General features: G+C 31.8%; 3 protein-coding genes across 3 annotated transcripts; 1 reads left to right on the top strand and 2 right to left on the bottom strand.

The window, feature by feature from the left end:
• Window positions 1-807: 807 nt before the first annotated feature.
• Window positions 808-6,727, bottom strand: LOC105790185 (putative glucose-6-phosphate 1-epimerase). Its single transcript, XM_012617653.2, has 9 exons — window positions 6,385-6,727; window positions 6,100-6,174; window positions 5,140-5,196; window positions 4,899-5,059; window positions 4,660-4,800; window positions 3,470-3,572; window positions 3,287-3,386; window positions 2,508-2,753; window positions 808-1,117 (listed from the first exon to the last, which is right to left on the bottom strand). The coding sequence occupies exons 1-8, from the start codon at window positions 6,475-6,477 to the stop codon at window positions 2,539-2,541; spliced, it is 945 nt and encodes a 314-aa protein (XP_012473107.1). The 5' UTR covers window positions 6,478-6,727; the 3' UTR covers window positions 808-1,117; window positions 2,508-2,538.
• Window positions 6,728-7,960: 1,233 nt separating this feature from the next.
• Window positions 7,961-9,955, top strand: LOC105790184 (uncharacterized). Its single transcript, XM_012617651.2, has 2 exons — window positions 7,961-8,141; window positions 9,036-9,955. Exon 2 carries the CDS (start codon window positions 9,127-9,129, stop codon window positions 9,724-9,726), a length of 600 nt encoding a protein of 199 aa, XP_012473105.1. The 5' UTR covers window positions 7,961-8,141; window positions 9,036-9,126; the 3' UTR covers window positions 9,727-9,955.
• A 948-nt stretch (window positions 9,956-10,903) lies between these two features.
• On the bottom strand, window positions 10,904-19,992 carry LOC105790182 (villin-4). Its single transcript, XM_012617650.2, has 24 exons — window positions 19,764-19,992; window positions 18,424-18,552; window positions 18,088-18,187; window positions 17,712-17,780; window positions 17,353-17,589; window positions 17,087-17,264; window positions 16,843-16,975; window positions 16,482-16,644; window positions 16,250-16,397; window positions 16,012-16,112; window positions 15,217-15,372; window positions 14,929-14,997; window positions 14,764-14,832; window positions 14,532-14,669; window positions 14,061-14,189; window positions 13,732-13,879; window positions 13,575-13,585; window positions 13,190-13,330; window positions 12,852-12,977; window positions 12,708-12,773; window positions 12,064-12,388; window positions 11,772-11,980; window positions 11,523-11,696; window positions 10,904-11,420 (listed from the first exon to the last, which is right to left on the bottom strand). The coding sequence occupies exons 2-23, from the start codon at window positions 18,477-18,479 to the stop codon at window positions 11,583-11,585; spliced, it is 2,886 nt and encodes a 961-aa protein (XP_012473104.1). The 5' UTR covers window positions 18,480-18,552; window positions 19,764-19,992; the 3' UTR covers window positions 10,904-11,420; window positions 11,523-11,582.
• Window positions 19,993-22,801: the final 2,809 nt, after the last annotated feature.

The following is a 22,801-nucleotide window of genomic DNA, read 5'->3' as shown; positions in this document are numbered from 1 at the left end:
GATTAAAATTTTAAAATCTAAAATATACAAAGACAAAATTTAATCAAATTAGAATACATTTACTACAAAAATAAAAATTAATTTTTTTATTTTTTATTTTTAAGGAAAATCTCAAAACTATAAATGAACTTTGATTTAATGTGCAATTTGATACATGAACTTTAATTTGGTACAATTATACACATGAAACTTTGAATGTGATTCAAATATATACATTAATCCTTCATTTTAATTAAGTTACATACATTTAAAGAAGTAAATATATCCAATTATTTTTATAGTGAATAAATATAATTATTTGTCTATGCAACTTATAAACTTAAAATGATGTATTAATAATCGTGTTAATATTTTGAGAGAATCAAATCATATCAAAATTTCATATATAAAATTATACCCTTTTATTTAACAATCAAAACTTACATTTTCTAAGAGAAAAGGGTTTCACAAAGAATTTAACCAACATACAAATTACCAATGTATTTTTTAAATCGGATCAATGATCAAATTAATCATGCCGCCAATTCGCCGATCAAATTAAAAAATATACATAAAAACTTGATTCAATCAATCTCTACTAATTCTCAATTTAACTGATTCAAAATCACTCTTTAGACCTAGACTGATACTCCAACTGGTTCTCAAACCACCCAACATTGCTAAACTAGTTGCTTGTTGATTTTAAATTCCAAAACAATTCAACCGTGCAACCTATCCATAAATTAGTTAATTCGTGGAAAGAAGATAATAGATGATGTTGGCTAATGAAATTTGAAATAGATTAAAACAAAAACAAAGTCGTAAAAATTAAAATAAAATATTTTTTGTTTAATTGAACAATAACCCAAATATAAATTCAAATTACAAAATATTTTATCCAAGTCCAATTCGTGAAGAAAATAAATCCCATATAGGACAAGGCATAATTTTGCACTATATGTAATTAATACAAAGCCCCTTTAACCCAAAATGAAATGAAAAGAAGATAAAAATAATCCAACTCAAATTGAATTAAGGAAATTCTTACAAAACGGGGAAGCTGGTGTTGAGAGAGAGAGGCTCTGAGAGACAATTCAAAGACAGCCCATAGACAAATAATAGCTCATCCATAGCATAGCTGAAAAATAACAGTGCTTCAACATATCAGCAAGTAACAATATTTATTGTTAATATAGTAGGGGTAAAAGTATCATAGAGGCTCCTATATTAGAAATCAATTTGCATTTTACCCATTTACTCAAAAACTGAACAAATTAATCTTTGTACGTTAGATCGAAGAGCAAATTAATCCTTTCTATTAAACATCGGCCTGGATGATGAAATAATCAAACAGGTAGACATACATGGACTATTTTTTAACAATAAAAATGGATAAAATTTTTATCAGAATGATTTAATGTACAAGGACTAACTTGTCCATTTTTTTAGTAAATGGGACAAAATACAATCCAACTCCTAGTACAAAAACTTCCATAGTCTGTTACCGTCTCTTATTTCATTAAATCCAAAAAAAAAAAAATCTAGGATTCACCCACATAACATGTTGCATCATGATACCAGTATGTTGCATTATAATTATAATTCGTAAAGACATGATTTGCAATGAGTAAGCAAAGTAGCATAAATTGCAAGCTAAAGGAAAGCAATCTATCGGTTGAGTAAAAAAATCGACTTAATTGAATAACTCCATATGTTAACAGACTAAACCGCCTAAGTTAAGTCAGTTCAGCCATTTTTCTTTTTCTCTCTTGTTTTCTTCCTAGTATGAAAAATAAAACACAAAATAAAGGTCAGTTCGGATTTTGGTTAAAATTTTATATGGTATATATATTTATTATGTATTATAAATATATTGAAGAAAATAATATACATCAGAAGTCGGTTAAATTGGTTATAAAAATTTAGACCTGATAACAAACCAACTTAACCTATTTTAACCTTACCCCAAAAAAAAAAAAAAAAACTAAACCTAGTTTAACTGCCCACAAAACCGAATTGACCATCATAAACTGCTTGGCTGAACCAACTTGACCGAAAGCTATCGGTTAAATTGGTTTGAACCAACTTTTCGTTTGGCCCTAATTGAAGGGAATAATAAACAACACCAGCTATACTAGTAAAACAAGATCACGGTTGTACAAAACTGTTCTTGAATCTACTTATACATAGCTGCAAAGAAAGAAACAAAAAGGATACTGGATGCAAACGACCAGAAAGCCAAAATTACAGCAGTATAAGAATCGTCATGTTATATATATCCTACAAAATTTTGTTTCTTTATGTGTGGTTGAGCAGTTTAAAGTTTGGGTTTGAAAATCAAGTTCAGGACCAGACACCAAAAAACAGAAAAGCATGGAAGCAGTAAGGCACATGTATCAGGCCTTCACGATAAATGCATGTAGATAACAGTAATGACCCAAACCATTCCATATAGGTCGATAAGCAACATGGTGATTACAAAATAAAGAGAACTTAAAGTATAGGTTTTAAACATTCAGCATAATTACCTGTACATATATTGACCACGGTAAAGGATCTTCAGCTACCCTGGAGGACTCTCCGAGGATCAAGTTGCCCACTGCAGTAACTGGAAGGAACAGCAGAAAGTTCTTGCCTTCCCCTCCATTCCTCACCGGGTTTCAATGTGATAGGTTTCTCGATGGCAGCAGCCTCCACACAGAGCATATGTTTGTATTCATCATCACCAAAGTCAGCCATAGCCTTTGCCTTTTTATCCCAGGGATTCCACACCACTACATGCAAAAGAAATAATATTAGGACAAAGAACAGCCTAGGAATATTAACATACGAGAAGGCATTTCAGAATACTCTTTGGTGGAATGTTTTTCTGCATTTCATACATGCAAATACTACCAGAAATCGCTATATCTACCTGGTAAAAATCTCAAGCCCGAGTTCAGAATACTTATCAAGCATATAGATCTTAGAAGAGAAAGAAAACGTAATTCACACTAATACTTGAAATCAACCAACAATAATCCATAATTCCATATAAACAGTTTTCATAGGTTGGTAGTGATTGGCGAAATGTCATATAGCTTGAGCAGATAACACAAAATTCAGAGTACGAAAAAAAGACAAAGGTAGCTCCTCTACTATTAAGCAGCAATGAAGAACATGATACTGTTTCCAAGTTCTAGCTAAATAGGAAACACTCTTGTTTGTGTGTTTCGGAGTATGAAGAGAAATCTTATACATAAAAGGTGTCAGGGTCCATATAAATAGCATGGACATTAATAAAAAAGTTGGAGAAAATAAACCTCACCAGCATCAGGGAGCCCATCTTTGCGTAATACAAGAGTTCTCTTCTTTTCATGATCCAGAATTGCAATTTTAGTCGGAGTACTGAGGTATATCTTGTCCACCTTTGTAAGCAGAAATAAAAATATGTCAACAGAACAAAATTTAGATATAAGCAGATTGAGAGAAAAAGTCATTATGCACTCACTTCAGCTTCAAATGTTATTGCATCTCCCTGTTCAGTAAACCGCTGCTTGTTCAGTAAATTATCCAGATAATCAAGTGTCTCTAATCCTTCAACACGAACTTCACTGAACACAAGGAACTAAAGTATTTTAAACCCTGATAATATATAATGGTATAATCATGATATGGGACAAAAATCGAGTGATTGACTAACATATTCTACCATGAATCAGCTTTACTAGTTGAGGTGCAAATATCATAGTAAAAGAGAAAAAGTAAGCGGCAATTCAGTTAGCACCCATATCAATAATTAGAAAACTGTTAAAAGTTAAGAACAAAATCAACAATTTTACAAATCCACAGTTTACTTCCAGAATATAAAATTTCAAAATAAAGGTTCAAGAAAACAAAACAAGCAAATAAAACTTATATCGCAAAATAGATTACAAAAATATTACTTTATTTCAGTTTACATGATCCAAACCTAAGATTTTTTTTGGATGACAACTAAGAATTGTTATTGTTACATTATCATATACCTTATTATTGAAACTAAGAATTGTGAGACAATTGATCATTGGAAAGTAAGTGGCTTTGATAAGCAGGCAGAAGAACATTCATTACTTTCACTACTGGAAATCACAATCAAGACCATCCAATCCAACACACAATTCAAAGGGGGTTGGGGCAAATTAGGTGAGGACAAACAAAGTTGCCCATCTCCTATACCATCAAGAACTAGCAGTTCAAACAAAATCCAAACCACTCATTAATAATGCTCAATTGCTCAAACACAAGACATGCTTGCAATAGTGAACAGAATTTCAGATCCAGACATCAACTAGAACTAGGAATAGGACAGATGTCACCAGAAATGATATTTTACTATGTTGAAGTAGAATACTTAAACTGTGTGGATGGGAGAAGACAAAGAAGCTACGCAAGTAAAAGGAAAAACCAAACCATGTTGTTATTGATAACATCTAGAAGCTAGTAGCATGAGAAGAGATTTAGCCACTTATTATAGCTTAGCTGTCAACATTTAATGTTAATAAACTGGGATATGCAAATGTAACAATGGAAGAAGATAGCGTGATCCGTGCATGTCAAAAGATTAACTCAAATGTATCCAACTATAAACCCAGAAGTAGCAGTACTACAGAACATCACATGACCGAAGAATTAAATATAAAACAAGTCCTTTTGAGTTACCTGATATCGGAAACGGAAAAATATGTGTGATATGCGAATGTGAATGTAAACGGCTTTCCATCAGTATTTGTATTCCTGATGCGAGATGTTAACATTAGATCCCCTCCAGGTCCCAAAGCTACCCTCAGGCGGAACTCATAACTGAGATAGAAGACAAAGCCACGAAGTCAAGTTAATTGGTCAATAAAATAATGTGGTGAAGATTCAGATATGAAAGTCTTTTTGTGAACTGACATTACCTGTGAGGCCAAATCTTCATATCTTCTTCAGAAGGCTTAAGGATCAAATCAATGTAAGCTTTGCTGGATGAGTTTGTCGGAAAAGCAGGAGGGTCAGTGTCAATGCTCCAAAGTTTATTTCTGGCAAACCCATGCGGCTCAAGAGGACCATGATTTGAAAACTGCAAACACAGAGCATGTTTTTCATGACCACAATGATCATCGTCTAAACAAGCTACGACAATAGAAGATCTGCACATACTTGGGGAAAACATATAGGAATTCCTCCACGAATTGCTTTTGGAGGCTTGAACAATGCCTGCAGAAGAAATATATCTAGTACGTTAGAAACAAAAATGCACATAACCTCTAAGTGTTATATTCTTAAACACTTGCATATACTAGTATTCACGTTAGAGATCAACTATAAAAAAAATGAATTCTAGTTACTTGTTAAGCAGATTCATCAGAATAATTCAGGTCATTTATCATTATAGACATCATAAACCAAAAAAATTCTTATTCTCCTTTACCTCGTATGACCACTGAATGGAACAAAAGAGAAAGATATGCGAAGAAAATCAGTTACCAAACAGCAATTTTTCCTACAAGTATCTGAAGTATTTCATTTAATAATAGTGTGCAGAGTTTCAAACAAAGTCTTACAAGTTTATTCAATTTCTTCAAACATGTCATTATTCTAAATTTGATTTTCTGGACGGTTAATCTATGGGTTCAAATTATTGCAAGTACTAACAAATCCGCTCTTTATCTTTCAAAAATGGTTCAGAAAGGTTTATGATCTATAAAACACATAATCTGTCGAACTTTTGCAACTGCTCACACTCAAAAGTCAAAACAGACAGATCTCAGGTTGACAAAGGAAACATGAGAAGCAAAACTGCTTCCATTGAAGATGAAAATTTATATCCATAAAGGCTCTCGTAAAATTTAAGTAATCGTAAGACACCTACGTCGTAGAACCATTTCAACCAAATCTAGTTTATTCACAAGCTATTCCATCATTCTGACATCTATGGGTTAATTAAAAGCATAAATCCACTGCTAAAAAGTAGCTTTTGCAATATCAGCTACTAGGCACTACATACAAAATTTCAGGGGAAATATTAGATTAGGTCTAAATGAACCATCAATTCAAAGGAATGTTCTAAGCAGTATATTTCACATCAAATCCAGAAAATCACTGTCACTGAAAAAGCACCTTACTACTGACGAAAAGCAACTCCTCTCCATGCTCATTCTTCCAAGATGTCACGTGTCCTCCATAAAAATACACCTAGGGAAAAAAAACAGAAATAAAATTAAATAGCCCGAAATCAAAGATCTATCGAAATAACAAGAAGAAAAGAAGAAGAATAACAAAAATCAAATCCAAAGAAACGAAAGAAAACTAACTCAGATCAGATTGAACAGATCGTGAAATGAAAATCTAAATTTCAAAAAAAATAAAACAAAAAAAAAGAAACTGAAAGCTTTATAAAATTACCTCGGCAGAGCTGCCTCGAGTCTCGCGGAGGATGATTTTTTCAAGGCCGTTAACGCCCTTGGATAACTCAACGGGAACTCTCTCGCTCGACATAGAATTTTCTCCCAAAAAAAACACTGAAAGTGATTGATTCTCAGTTATTGCTGCGAAATTCAAATTAAAAAAAGGAAAATCAAATGATTTTCCCCTCTTTTAAAACTAGTTTAATTTTTTAAGCACGGAAACTCAAAAGATTTTCAACTGTGTCAAATCTGTTTCTTTGTGCTTTACTCTTTTTCGCTCTTTCACTTTTTATTTTATTTTCTGTCTTTTTTTTTCTTTTTTAAATTTTACTCGATAAAGACGATGCGTTGAATCTACAACAACAATTGTAGTATGGCGAAATTGTTTAAATGGCCATAATTTGCTACACCACCATTGGCCCAATACCGTGTAGCCTACTCAATCCACACTGCCACGATATTTTTTTTAAAGAAATCATAATTTTTTTAATTAAATTGTTTTAATATTGAATTTAAAAATATATATAACAATAAATTCAACAATGTAAAATAATTAAAAAATTAATTAAATATTTGTAAAATAATTAAAGATTAATTAATATTAGATTTGTCCATAGGTCCCACTTGGCATGAAAGTTCGTTTGAAAAATAAGAAGTCTGGATAAAAATATAGACTCAAAAACTAGGTTTAGACAAAAAAAATCCATCTAGAAAACAAGTCAGGCCTTGGTTAAGGTTTTTTTGAAAAAAAATGATGTTTTGCTACTATTTTCTTATTGTTTTCTTGTCATTTTATTATTATATTGTTATTATTTTGTTGCTATTGTTTAAATATTGTATAACTCTTATTTTATTATTAATTTTGTTACTATTTTAAAGGTATTTGCTTGTTAAGTTACACCTATTTCAGTATTATTTAAGTATAAATATTTTTTAAATTTTTTTTAATTTGTTTGGAAATATTTATTTTAATATATTTAGTGTTTTTGATGTATTATATTTTTTATTTTATATAAAAAATAAAAAATTAATATGATCAGGCTTGAGTTTAGCATCTATAATTTAGGTCAAGCTTAGGCAAAAACACTTAATGGGCTTAGAATTTTGTTAGGACCTAACCTGACCCATGAACAAGTCTAATTTATACTTCCATGTTAGCATTTTTTTCATGTCAATTACCAAATCATCACTTTTTTCATACTATATCTTACATCAGCACTTAACAGTTCATTAAGAATATAGATGGAAACCCATATTCAATGGACTCAATTGATTGTACTTTTCAATAAGAGGCTCAATTGATTTTTTTTAATTATTTTTACTAGGGATATTTTAGTAGTTAAGTCAAAAAAAATATTTACTTGGTAGCCATGTGATTAAAAAATAATATTTTAAGAAATCTGAATTTACAAAATAATTTTATCGGTCTTAACGTTTGGACTTAAATTTTAAAATTTGAAAAGTAAAGGGACTGAAGTAGAGACACTTATGGCATATTTTAACCAATTTATACACATTGACAGAATTTAAGTTGAAAGAGCATTTTTCAAGGCAATTTCACATGCAATAAACTTAGTGCGTTTTTAACCAAAAAAAAAAATCCGTTTCATTCAAAAAAAGTGAGCTTTTGGGACTCTGTTTTTCAACTCCAAATCCATTATTGAAACCGAAGCTTGCGATCTTCCATTGATTTTTCGCAAGCGTTTTCGTGCTTTACAGATTCTTTCATAGCCATAGTTTCCTGCATCTAACCAGGTATATACTTCTTCGCTGCTTGCTTTCTCTTTTTAGCAATTTAATTTCAGCAATCGATTCTCAGCCTGAGTTTTGATCTCTTGTTTGAATACGATTTCCGGTTCTAAATCTGATGAAATAAAGAAACACTGATTGAAATGATTAGCTGTTTCGCATTTTTCTTAATTTTTTCTGTCATTGTTTTGATTCTTGAGAAAATAAAATATCATGTATTTCTTTAGTAGATTCAATTGAATTTCAGTTGGCTTTGATTTTGATTGAACCTTTTTTTTTTCAAATTCTCCGTGTCTGTAGATGCTGAATCGAACTTGATTATGTTTAATTTTAAAGTTCAAATCGCTACTCTTTCATCTATTCTTAAACCGGAACATCTAGGCTCTAGGATTTGAATAGCAAACTTTACATCATTTGTTACTGAGTTTGAATCAATTAAGTTAAACTCTAAGTTCATTGTAAATTTGTTGGTTTAATTCTCCATGTTTCCAACTTCATGTTTCGATTGATTTTTTTAAAGTATAGAATCGTATCATATCATTCCATCACTGCAGCTGTTAATCGTGTGTTAGATAAATTGGATCTCACTTGTTAAAAAATAGTTCTGTTAAATTTTTTGATAGTGTTTTTTAACAAGTTAGAATCAAGTTATGCATAAAATGAACACATTCGTGTTTACAAGTTGATATATATACTTTAAATATGTTTCACGTGAGATCTGTATTTACATTCGTGTTTACAATTAAGATACTTTGATAACTCGATTTAAAATAATTTGAGAATGATTAGTGCATATATATATATGAATTGTTCGTATTACTTGATAACATATTTTACGAGTCATTAAACTTTGAATTTTTTATATATTGATTTTATTTACTCTATGTTTCCAAATCCCAGATTTGAGTTTATTTTGGCAATGAAGTAAAATAGTGGGAGGAGAAAAAGTGCCCAAAATTCATTGCAACTAATGAATAATCTATAGAAGGAGATGAGGAGAAAGTTCTACTGCAAAAACTCAGTTGCTTTTATGTTCTTGGTAGTGTTCTTTTGTTGTATGTCGGTGTTGATCATTTCGATGCTCAAAGTTCCGGATGTCGACACTGGAAACGGAGCAATGTCCATTTATGATGACACGCCGCTTAAATCCTCAGGCAATGACAAATCGGTCGGTACATTCGGGAACATGATGATCGATATGTTACCTGAAGATCTCGCTTTCACCGTTTTCGTCCCTTCAGAAACCGCTTTCGAGCGCGATCTGAGGTTAAGCGCGAACGACAGTCTAGTCGAAGAAAAGATAAATGACACTTACGTGGTGATCTCTCGCGTGTTAGGTTTCTCGGCCATTCCTCGTGTTCTTGATACAGCTACGGTACCAATCAGCGGCGAAGAGGTGTCCTATGATTCATTGTCGGGGTTTGAGTTGTTTGTTTCGAAGTATGCCGGAGGAGTGTTGGTGGTTAATGGAGTGAAGTCAGAGAGTGTTGATATAAAGAGAGGGAAGCTTGTTGTGCATGTAATGGATGGTGTTATTATGGATGCAGAGTTTGAGCAGTCGATTCAGCCTGATTTTGATGGTGATGATTGAGGTAAATGAGTCATGTTACTCGAATTCGGATGTAAATGTTCTATATAAATACACGTCTTAACATGAATATGTTTGATTTTTTATTTCTATCTTCTATGTATTTAGATGTGAAAGTCATATTTATTCGTTGGAGTAAACTACAAAAATAATCACTTTTGTTTGCTTCAGATTATATATTAGTCACTTATATTTAAAATGTTACGTTTTAGTCACTTATGTTACCGTTTTATTATGAAATGGTCAATTTACCGGTAAGTTATGTTACCTCCCTAGCAGCGGTCTTGCATGGCAGTCTAAATGGGTTTTAAATGTCAATTTGGATATCCTACGTGATAGTCCAAATTAAATTTATTTAATTAAAACCCTATTTTCATCCCAACAACTAAACATCCAAGTTGACGTTTAAAACTTATTTAGATTGCCATGTATGACTACTGTTAGAGAGATAACAGAGTTTAACAGTAAAATGATCTCTTTGTAACAAAATAATAACATAAGTGACTAAAACAAAAAATACAACTTAAAGTAAACAAAAATGACTATTTTTATAGTTTATCTTATTCATTGTTCAAATATACGTTTAGAAGCTGAAATTAAGTTGTATATTCTTATAAGAATTAAAATAAATTTCATCATTTAATAACCTGTATTCTTATAATCTTTTCAATAGCTAAATCAAAATTATATCATTTAAAAAAACAAAATACAATTTTATCATATATTAGACCAGAAAGTTAAATATTTCATTTTATAGACCCAAAATAAAAATGAAAATGAGAATTCAAATATAAATTCTTTTATGTTCAGTTATTCAAATTTCTTATGATCATATTTATACCATTTCAAATTCAGATTATCTTAAATTTAAATTATTTTCATATTCAATTAAGCTAATCAAAACCAAATAAATAATGTATTAACGAAAAGAATTAAAACAATAAATATTTAGATGGACAGTACGTTTACCTGTCATGAAAAACAATGCAGTGAAATTAAACACTATAATAATACTAAAATAAAAACAAAAAACTAAACACATCGTACTAAAAGTAAACGCTCATCCTCAAAAATTTTAACATAATATATGTTAAAAAATATTTCCTATTAAAAGTTTAAAGATGGGAAATGTAAATACTAATAAAGATCAAATTTTTCTCTTTAAATTAAAAAGAAGAAGAAAACAGAAGATCACACTTTTATTATCCAAAACAAAAGGCAAAATGAACTAGTTCTTAGTTCTTACACTCAGCTGTACAAACTTTTCATCCTCAAAAGTTAAATACAAAATACACCTAAAATTGTCTGGCATTTTCAAGCTCCCAATATTTGTTCTAATTTTTTAATCATTTTGGAAAACCAAAATAAAAATAAATAAAAAATAAATTAAAAAAATGCAAAAATGCAAACCTCACAACAAAGCACTGTGACCATAACGAATACCAATAAAAAGAAAAAGCTAAAACTCAACCAGAAACAACAAAGAAAAGCCAAGAAGAAAAAGGAACAAATTTTCTAGACATCCAAACAACCAGATGAGAAAAAAAGGGGGAGGGGGTTGAAATCCAGATATTTGTCTATTAATGACCCCAAAAAGAGAAAAACCAAAAGCTTCTTAGGGGAGCAGAAGCAGCTAAATATGCACTGATGCTGTCCCTTTTTTTCGATCCTGAGAAAATGGGTTCGGGTTCTTCCCACTGCAGCCGAACAAAATGAATATAGTTAGAACGATTTGTGGATTCAATTTAAGATAAGAAAGAGGTAAACTTGTACGGATTTGGAAGCATGTTTTGTTCCACCTGCACTCTCATTTGAAAGGGGGTTTTGAATAAATAGCACAGATGAATCAAAGGGGGGACTTAGAACAGTTGAAGAGCCATTTTTAGCTTGTTTTGTTTCCACTTCGGCAATTTATAGAATGAGTCTTTTTTCATCCCGAATTTCTCCTTGAACTCCTCGGATGACAGGTATGTCTGCATTTTTTTCGGTTATAAGAGTCTTGAAGAACAAATGTAATACCATCTTAAAATCATAGTCTTAAATCATACCTCTCGTTTGGTCACATCTATCTCAGAAACCGGATCGGTTGATGTTATTTTGAGACGTTCGTAAGGGTATATTGGAAGGCCTTCCTCGTCTTCAGCTTCACCCTCTTTAGCATCTTCTTGTATAGTGAGGGATTCTAGTTTGCTACTCATGGAATTCTCCTTAGAGTTAGGATCTGGTGTCGGTGTTGTTTTGGGTGTCGGTGGGCTCACTTCATCAAGATACATGCTTCGGTTGTGAGTACAAATACGAAAATAACATAAAATTTGATCTTGAAACACGGAAAATGCATACCTTTCACAGATCTAGGTATGATGGTCTCTCGAGCTGGTGGTGGTTGTTTTTCGAACGATGCAGTAAGAGCTGCTATAGCTGCAGACTTTTTTGCAGAATCTGGAGTCACAGATTTTGGGTACAGTTTTTTAACCACAGGTGGCGGAGTAGAAAGGTTTCTAGCATTAGGGTTCTCAAATGCAGCTGCTAGTGCATTGAAAGCGGGAGACCTTCCCCTCACACGAACTCGCTCAGGGCTGAAGGACATACTTCTAGAACGTTGTGATCTGTCCGGCACACTACTAGACCTTCCACCATATGATACTGGCGTTCTCCGCTTGGGTTTCTAAACATACAATAAGATGTTAATCCGAAAATTAACTCTAAAGATAACCGATAAAGTGGTAACGAGAACACAAAAATGGACGCATGCTATGTTACTCGGACTCCAGCTTACAGGTATGCCTTTGAAAAGTTTTTCCATGTATTTTGAAAGTCTTTCGAGAGTCATATTCTCATATCCATACCCAGATATGTCTTAGGAATGGGTGTCAGACATGGATACTTCAAATAAAATGAAGAGTCCAAGCAACGTAGATAGTGATCACTCAATACCAAAAGCGGCAAAAGTTCAACTAATATGAGAGAGTTAAGTGAAGTCTTACATCGACTGTTGGTGTGCCCCCAGTTTTCACTATGGTAAGTTTCCTTTGAAACGAATTTCCGTGCATCTGCAAGCAAATAAAAACACTAAGATCCTTGCACAGATAAAGCAACCATGATTCCAATGCAGTGGTAGAGATACTTACAGAAGACTTTGCGGAGTCCCATGAGAAAAAGCGCGTGAAAAAGGGTGGCTCACTCCCTTCCATGACTATGTATATCGGAGCTTCACGAGATAATTTTTCTAAGAGAAAATCATGCTCAAGAAATTTCTGTCCAACAACAGATTGAAATGTAAGAACACACCTGGTGGAACAGACCGCAAACTATTCCTAATCCCTAATAGATATTGTACAAACCAACCAAGAACTAGTCCATTTACATGTGCACACTCGACATCCTTAATATGTTGACGAGTGAAGATAGTACCCTTAAAAAGTAGTGTGTAACTATAGTTTCCACCTATATAACCGGATGATCTTACCCGACCAATAGTCAAAGCCTGCAATTTATTCTTGGTATCGACTTGTTGTCCAACCCAGACAAAGATATCTGAGTGACAATCTAGGATAAATATATCTTCAGTCATCAAATCATCCTGAGTGAAGTTATAGATCTCCGTAACCTGCATAAGAACTTGCAGTTTAAGCCGATGATGCAGATAAAAGACGAGATTTTTCTTACTTTAGGCTTCTTTTTCTTTTCTTTTCTTTTTTTTTTTTTTGCAATATAGTAAAAAAATAAGTGCGCTTCACATTTGCGAGCGTGCTAACATGACCAATAAATGGATCATACATATAAAAGTCATGAACGCATTTGATAAAATCGTAGTTTTCAAATTTGGAAGTAGCTGATAAGTAAATACACACCTTAAGATTCCCTACAGATTGGAGTGAAATTTGCAATGAACCATGACAATGAAGAAAGATAAGGAATTAGAAAACTATAATTATGAATAAACATTTTACATTTGTAGAACGAAGACCATAAATTAAAAACCTATAACCATTAAAGAGTTATCAATACCTTTCGAGAACATGCAGGAGAATAGGTGAGGATCACCTTCAGGTTCCCTTGCTGTCTTTTGGCTTGGGTATTCGGATTTTCCTCCAAGCAACTCCCAAAACTGTTCAGATTCCGATCCTTCTTTTTGCGGCTTGGATTGTAAATTAGGCTGAAGATAATCAAAAGGGTATGAATGGAAGCTTAGAGAATCAAATCGGAAACTCAAATAGCTGTTTCTAAAGTGAACTAATTTTCAATACAACAGATGCAAACTATCCACTTAGCCATACTATTCCATCAAGCCTAAATCAAGTTTCGGGAAGGAAGCCTCTAGAAAATACAAATCGAACCTTTATGATATCTAGTTGTCTCTCAACAAGCTCATGGTCATCAGGGGAAGTTAGGTTTCCAGCCCATGTAAAGACAGTGGAACCGCTATGTAATATGTAGCAGTAAGAGGAGTTCAAAGATGATGCGACCTGATAGAAGTTAAGAAAAAAGGGAAAAGAGCATAAGTTCCATCTTGTAAACAATAAATGTACAGCGAAACAAATTTTAAGTCCATCTATTCATTTTATAAGTGGCATAGAGGTAAAAGTATTAGCAACTTTCTCAGGACTCGTGCTTTCAGATTGTCCAGTCATGGAAGGCAGAACATGGTCCAGTCACCTTTTTTCAGAAATCAAAAACAATAAAAACGAGTACCCGACTGCTATCACGTGGAAGATGTTAGACCTCTCGCAAAAAACTAGTTTTATAAGGATCATAATTGCTACGAGTTCTTAAGGAAACAAATATAGTAGATGAAATTTGGGACATACTGCTTCAACTTGTATCGCTTGCATATTATCAGGCCCAGAACCTTGTACTCGGAACAGTGCAAGACCATCTTCTGTGTATGTCCCTTCTGGGATCTCCTTCTCAGCAATGTAGTTCTTGTATCCATCACTAAGACCACCCTGATGAATTTTAAATGATTGAACCAGTTATCTAAGGAGAACTTGGACACATAGTATCCGTTGAAGTAAAATTTACAAATCAAATTCCTCAAACCTTAAACACAATAAAGCTCTGGAAGATCGAAAAGAATTGAATGGGTTCATTTCCTTCGTGGATGCAAGCCTGATGATCGGATAAAATACCATCAGAAGGGAAATACAAACATATACAAACAGTAACTTCAGAAAAAGAACAATGGTCTAGTTTAAAAAAAGCTACCTGGGTAGCCTGGAACTTCATAGATTCAACCATTTTGGTTGCCGAAGAGACTGCGGAAACTCTTTCATCCTGTTAAGCAAAAACTCATAATCAGTAAAGCAACAAAAATAATACACGCATTGTAAGAAAAGGTAGCATGATAAGGAGAAGTCACATCCATGGTACATATATGTGTTCCCTGTTTGGGACAAAAGACAGTTTTGTCATTGAAACTATGGTTGAAAGCTTAAGGAACTCAATAGTTTTCGGAACAGAGAGACCAAAGAGAGTCATAGAATGTTTAATCACCTCAACACTCTGCTTTCCAATCCATGTTCCTATAAGATACTCTTCTTTGTCTTCTCCAGGGTAAGAATATTGAAAAATGTAGCAATCCCCACTGTAAAATTTTGACTGATCAGAAGCTGGAAGGAGAACTTTTTCCTGGCCATTCACACGCCAAACCTGCACGGCCAAATTAATGCCATCATCAGTAAACTGGCTTCAGACCCAGAGACAGTATGTACCATATATTATGTCCAATGCATGAAGAGAAGAGCACCATTGCCACCTGCTACATAAGGACTAAGCTGGCTATATGTTTAAGCATGATAACAAGTCTAAAGATAGAACAAATGAAACTCTTAACAATAACATAAACCCATCATTAGAGCCACAAGGATGAGTTAGCAATATTCTTCAAGAAGCTTGGAATGGCTGCAGAATGCAGATATTCAGCCTACCAACCTAAAAGGTTTTATTGTGCGTGCACATTTGTTTACTATAACTAGCATTGCACATGGCCTTTTAACTCATCATGAATTTTTCTTTCCAATAAAATCAAATGAACAAATTGACAATATTTAGGCAACCAGTTTCTTAATGTGTTAATAACAGAAAAGGTTACCTTATATCTGAATTTAGTGTTTTCAGTTTTTACTTAATGCTTTAATCATATTCAAATATATATTACTTTAATGTCAGTGCGACATCCTCAAGATGAAATTTCTTGCTCCACTGTCTGGGAAGCATGGCAGTAAGGGAGCATGATACATTCAAAAATTCAGTACCTAGAAAAATATAGCTACACAAGTACAAATATACCTGCAAATTTCCGGTGCAATCAATATAAGGTTGGGGTTCTTCCTTTGCAGGAGCAGCTTTTGCAAGGCCCTTGACATTCAGCCCTTGACGTCGTAAAAGTGCTACAGAAACCATTGTAATATATTGATGTTTAAGGTGACAAATGATGATTATTTGATGGCTAAAATAGTATAAAGATTAAGAAAAGACAACTCATAAATCAAAAACAACAAAATTGCAAGATATTTCAGTTACTAACCAGCAACTTTGCTTCTACCATCCTCGGTAACAGCAACATTAGTGGTCTGGGGCCATGACTCAAACTTCGACTTAAATACAACAGTCTCAAACCCCTCAATTACACGAATTATTTGAGATTTTGGTCGATCAGAACCACGGATTAACTCCTGTTTGGTAACATCAACAATGCAAAAGGAGCAAATGAGAAATCCATATAAAAGTTGGTCTAAATCACCTTACAGAGCTATTACCTCAGCCGCTCCGCTTGCAGTCTTTCTTTCATCAAGAGAAGTATTTCTTCCCATCCAAACAAAGACTTCTAACCCACAATCCAATATATAGCATTTATTTGTGTCCAACAACTCCCTTGTCAAGGAATCAGCATCAACAGGCTTTGCCTGCCCCTTCTCAACACTTGAACAGCAAATATAATCCAATGAGAGCATTTCTCAAAGCACAAAATTATAGAACACAAAGAAGGCCTTTTACCAAATGCAAAAGCATTGTTCTTTTCACTCAAAGATGACTAATTGGTCTGTTTAGAGAAAGCGAAAATTGTATTTGCGTAAGCAATTGACCATCATCGCCATTGCCAAACCAAGATAAAATTACCTTAGTAGCTTGGCTGTATGAGACTGAACAGTCCTATCCTCATCACTGGCAGTCTTCCTAGGAAGTGGAGCAAAGCCACCAAAGAATCCCCAAAACTCTCCAGTTTCAGCATCGGCCATCAACTTTCCATCCTCTACATAGAGTAATAAAATAGAATCTATTAGTTTATAAACAATATCCACTTCTCACTCCATTTATCTTATTCTTCCCTTCCTTCATGATCTGTATCTGTTAGTTTACTCACCAATTGCAGCTACCTCACATTTCCCATCATGATAAGTATCTTTAATGTATTGAACAACTTCTAGGGCTTTTGCCCTCTCTTGAATGGATGAATTGGACCCATTAAATTGAAAGATTTTAGACTTTGTATCCAGTATAAAGATATCATCATGGTTAAGTGAGGATCGAGCAAAAGGAACCTGCCATGAAACATGTCATCAACTTCTTGAACGAAAAGTATTGAATCGCACTTGACATTGAGTATTGTTTGTCCTTAGAAAGACTTGCCTCTTTTACATGGACAACATGTTTGCCTCTACAGACAAACATACGTATCTTATGTTCCTCTTCCTGAACATGTTTGAATCCAGATGCTACTCCACCTTCCTGGGGTATGATACATGGCTTAAAATAGGAAAGGAACTTCTCAGTTTCATGGCCCTGCACTTCACGATATTGAACAGCACGCCCTCCAAGGGCAGCATCAAGTTCAACAGTCTTGACTGCAGCAGCACCTGCTTCATCCTATGTTAAAAAAGTTGTGGTCACAAAATTGATCTGATATCTTAGTTCAAAATTCAACCTATTACTTTCTCAAAGGTTAAGAATTGAACAAGTAAAAAGATTTTTGTCGGAACAAGGTTTACCTGGGATGTGTCTTTACCAAGCCAATAGTGTATATCATGACGCAAGGCACCACTTTTTAAGGCAGTTGTCTGAGCCAAAAAAAAAAAGTAATATTAAAGAACATTAAGCTGAGAAGGAAAACTTAGTTGCATCTTAGAGCCTCAAACTACAAGTATAATCTAGTAAATATATGAGTACTCAGTTTTTATAAATAACCCCAATGCAAAGAACAACAACAGCCAAGTGCTTACAACCTTGCAAAGATTATAAATAAAAGCCACAGCAGATCCTTTTCTCCATGGTAGCGATTGCATTAAAAATATTAATAACAAATCCACAAGCTTCAAATTTTGGTGCTAATACAACCAAGCAATATGTAAAATAGAAATGACTTGCCTTCAAAATAACATAGGAATCCCCTGTGAAAAATTTGCCATAAGATGACTTTGGAACTGGAACAGGGCGGAAGTTTTCAATGCGCCAGATTTCAATTCCACTGCGAACTATTAAGGAGAATAATTCATGAAGAAGAGCAACTCAAAAGCAGACATACCAAGATTGAAATGGCAGCAGATGCGATAGTTGTTCTCTTTCTACATTTGTTGTCACCCTACACTAAATGTACAACCTAAATTTACTATAAAAAATTTATTCGACTATCGATCTAAAGAACAGTAAACAATCAGAGTGATAATCCACATAACACTGCAAGTTTCAAAAAGTGAAGGATACGCTTTTTGCCCAGCTCCCTGAAAAGCTGGATCTAAATCTCTCATGGAAACCGCCATACTTCTTACACAGCTTTAAATTTAATGTTTTGATCTTCTAGGTCCCAAGCTTGAAGCAAGTAATAGAGTTAACCTGAAACATTATCAGCACCATCAATTGAATTATCAAATAGATAAATAAAATTACTGCAGGAAGAGAATCTAAAAAAATGAAAAAAGCAACGCTCTCTCACAACATCGTTCATGGTATTGCTGTCGACACAATGATTAAATTTGAGCATCACTTAAGTATGGAACCAGTAATTAGATTAGTTATTCATTAAGTAGAAGAATGTCTTGCACTAAACTCTACAAAGCCAATGCTTAGACCTACAAAATAGATCATTATTTTGCATTTTCACATCGAACACTTTATCAACATGAATAGAAACCACCTGCATCTCTAATTTAGGGTGTAGTTTTCACTTTTTTCCAGAAGCAATTGCCAGCAAAGGACAAGAGTTCAGTTTTATTTTTCTTTCTTTTTCTTTAATTATCTACAAATTTTCATTAAGGGTCCCAAAAAATTGCTACTAGCTGATAAGAGTACAAACAATTAGATCTTAAGTTAGAACTAGTACAGACATTATAGACTCATAACCCTGAGTTCTAACCGGCTATAATTGTTCTTTGCTTAATCAGCTCTCTTTGAAATTCTTAGTCCAATTTTAAGCTGTAGAGCTAATTTTATCAGTCAAATAAAAGACAAATTTCTAAAACTGCATACAGGTAAGCTGAATCAGCTAAGACCAAGCTTAGAATCTCATGAAATCCATTTGATAAAGCAGACTATTGATTTAGCTGTCCAGTCCTACTAGATCCATGTTTGCCATAACACAAAAAAGAATTTTTCTAAATTTATTGGAAATACAACATTCGATCAATGTGTTTTAGATTTTACAGTTTCCCAGATATCGAAATTCAATGTCATGAAAGTGACAAAAACACAATATTTTATTGAAAATTCATATCAAATGAACCCCCCAAAAAAAACATAGCTAAATCATGCTCCTTATAGTCAGTGCCTACTAAAATGAAGTTAAATTCATAAAACATGAGCTTGAAACTTTTAAAGCCCCAACACATCACCAACCAATAGATCAAATCTTTAAAAAAAAAATCAAAAACAAAGTCATAGCAAAATAATAATAATAATAACCCAATATTGTAAAGCTCAACAACCCAGAAAATATATACTTCAAGCTCTATAATCTTCTTTAATTTAGTAGATAGAACATTAGTTCAAAAAAACCCAGACACCAAAAATCCCCAAAAAGTAAAATTATGTTCAAAAAAAAGAATTACCTGGTTGTTGAAGATGATTATCAGAAAGCAAGCAGAACCCAGATCCAAAAAAAAAATAAAGAAAAAAATATATATGAGAGTGTTTTGAGAGTTAAAAAATAAAGGCTAAGAAGAACCCTCAAAAAAAGTAGATTGAAAGGAAAAAAATAGAATTGGAATGGAAGCTTTAGACAGCGAAACAAAGCATGAATTGTAGAGAGGGAAAAAGTTAGAGAGAGAAAGGAACAAAAGAGAGAAAAAAAAAGGGGTTTGAAGGAATTGAAAGGGAATGATGACTGCCAGTCGTGCTTATCACTAATGGCAACCCAAATTTTTTTTTTTTCTTTTGGAGAAAAAAAACTCAAAATGAACTGTAAAATCTCATTAATAATTAATTAAATTAAATTTATGCAGGTAGAAATATTTAAAGATCAATCAAAACTACAGTGAAAACAAAGTTGAAAAAAAAAAACATTTTATGGATGATGATGATGATGGGGTTGGTTGATTTTCCTTTGAAATCAATTAACTGATTACAAATTTGAAGTCAAATTTATTTCAAATGTTAAAAATAAAAAAATAAACTTTAAAATGGAATAATTATATCATATATATATATATATATATAAAAAGATTAAAAGGCTTATTGCCTTTCTTTACGGCTTTTAATCGTTTTACAAAGATTTCATCGTTTTGTTACTGTTGATGTCCCGGAATCTTTGTGTTTTGTAAGAAATTAAATAGCTTTTTTTCTTTTGATAATATAATATTATTAAACAAGTAATTTTATATTTTAAAAATAGTAATTTGTATAATAATTAAATTCTGGATTAATATGTCATTTTATTATTTTTTAATATTAATGTGAAATTATTATTGAACAATAAAATTTTAATTTAAATATTAATCCGTTTTAGTGGAAAAATTAAAACTTGTAATATAAAATAGTTTCGTATAGATAGTGTTTGATAAACAGAGTTTTGGGTCCTTTTTAATTGAATTGTAGGGTTTGGTAAATAGAGGTTTGCAAGAGCTTGTTGAATTAAAACCTCCAAAACTAAACAAAAAATGCTGAGGATGAACAACTTTTTTCACAGCTGATTGGGAATGAACATCTGATCATGCTTGTTAAAAAATTACTTCCTTAACCACATGTTCTTATTTGTGGCATGTTTTTATTTTTCATTTTACACTCATTAACTAAGTTCTACGAAATACTTTTAAATAATCAGTTAATAGAATCAATTGGTCAAATCAACTACTGCAGTCAACAATTAGCTATCAGCTAATTGCCAAACACGATCATAGTTTTTTTTTTTGGATTAGTTCATTTATAGAATATATTTTTACGAAATTATGAATTTGATAATTTTATTTATACTAGGAATTCGTGGCACTCTAAAAATATTATTATTTATGAAATTGAAATTGAAAAATAAATAAATATATATATGTGAAAGGAAAGGAAAAAATTAAAAAATTAAATAAGGGAAATTTTGAAGAAAATCAATAAAATATTTATTTTATGTTAAATAATATTTTTATATTTTTAACTTTTAGTTTTATTTAAATTTTAATGATATGATGAAGAATATATTTACAATCATTCTATATTTATTTTTGGGTTATAATTTTATATTTAATTTATTATATATAAAATATTTTTGAGAATATAAAATGTTAATTTTAAGCATGATATCTTAAAATAAAAAGTGAAAAATTAAACAATATTCAAATATGTTAATATTATGAATTTATGATATATAAAATATATAAACTTAAATTATAATAAAATATTTTAATGCAATTCATTGTTAATATGTTTATATATGAAATATAAATTAGAATTATTTTAAGTAATTGATATAAATTATTTATAAAACTAATTTGCTTATATTTTCAATAATTGTCAATGTCATACTTTTTGCCGTTAATATTAATATTATTGTCAATATAGGAGGGCGTGAGTTTAACTATAAATATTGATTATATACAAAAGAAGTCCAAAAAGAAATAATTTTTTACCAAAAATGAAGTGAAAGATTAATTATTTTTAATACATATTATCTATAAATCCTTGAAGTTCGAACTATTAATTTAACATGTTTAATCGTGTTTATGTATGACCTCAATCGAGTTAAGATTCGATTAACATTGAAAGAGTTAATTTTAATGTGAGAAAAATAATTAAAATATAATAATAGTCTAGAAAATAATATGAACATAGAAATGGATAAAAATTTATTTAAAATAAATTATTATATTTAAAATAATATAATATTATAGGTCTGTCACCGGCCATGATTCAGCATGTAAAGTTTGGTGGTGGGGGCTTTGATTATGCTAATTTCCTTCCCTTATTTATTTATTTTATTTTTTAGGCTTATTTAGGGTCGGATTATTCGTTTAATTTATACGAGTCGAATTTTAAATTAGAATATTTTAATTTTGATTTGTCAAAAATTCAAACTTTAATAATAGTTACATTTAAAATTATTAATAATTTTAAAATATTTTATTATTTTAAATAATAAATTTCGATTCAAATCAAATCGAAATATGACCCGACCCGGTCCATGTACTCCTCCCATTTTCTATTATTATTAGGTACCAACATTCAACACTTTTACCGACCATTTTCCATTTCTAGCCTAGCACATTGCTTTTTCCTTCCTTCAATCACTAACTATATTATATATTTTTATATAATATTGTATAATATTATATTACAATCATAATCAAATAAGTTGGCTAAATTTAATTTTTTTTTTAATGCCCACCTCGTGGCATTTGAATTGAAAGTGGTACATTGAATAAATATTGCGACCCAATCGAATATTTTGAACAATTTTAAGTTTGAATGTGTGTTTAGATTATTTTAAAGTATTTAAATACAATTTAAATTTAAATTATTAAAATATTTAACTCGTTTCGTTTAAATTATCAGTGGAATGGTAAAAGTATTTTTTTAATTTTCGATTGACGTAAGTCTCGATTCGATTATTGGACAAATATTATCCTTTTCTCTTATTAAAAATATTATATATTTAACCATAATA

This window comes from Gossypium raimondii, chromosome 8 (assembly GCF_025698545.1).
Source record: "Gossypium raimondii isolate GPD5lz chromosome 8, ASM2569854v1, whole genome shotgun sequence".
Taxonomy (NCBI): domain Eukaryota; kingdom Viridiplantae; phylum Streptophyta; class Magnoliopsida; order Malvales; family Malvaceae; genus Gossypium; species Gossypium raimondii.
This window is presented reverse-complemented; position numbering and strand designations above follow the sequence as displayed.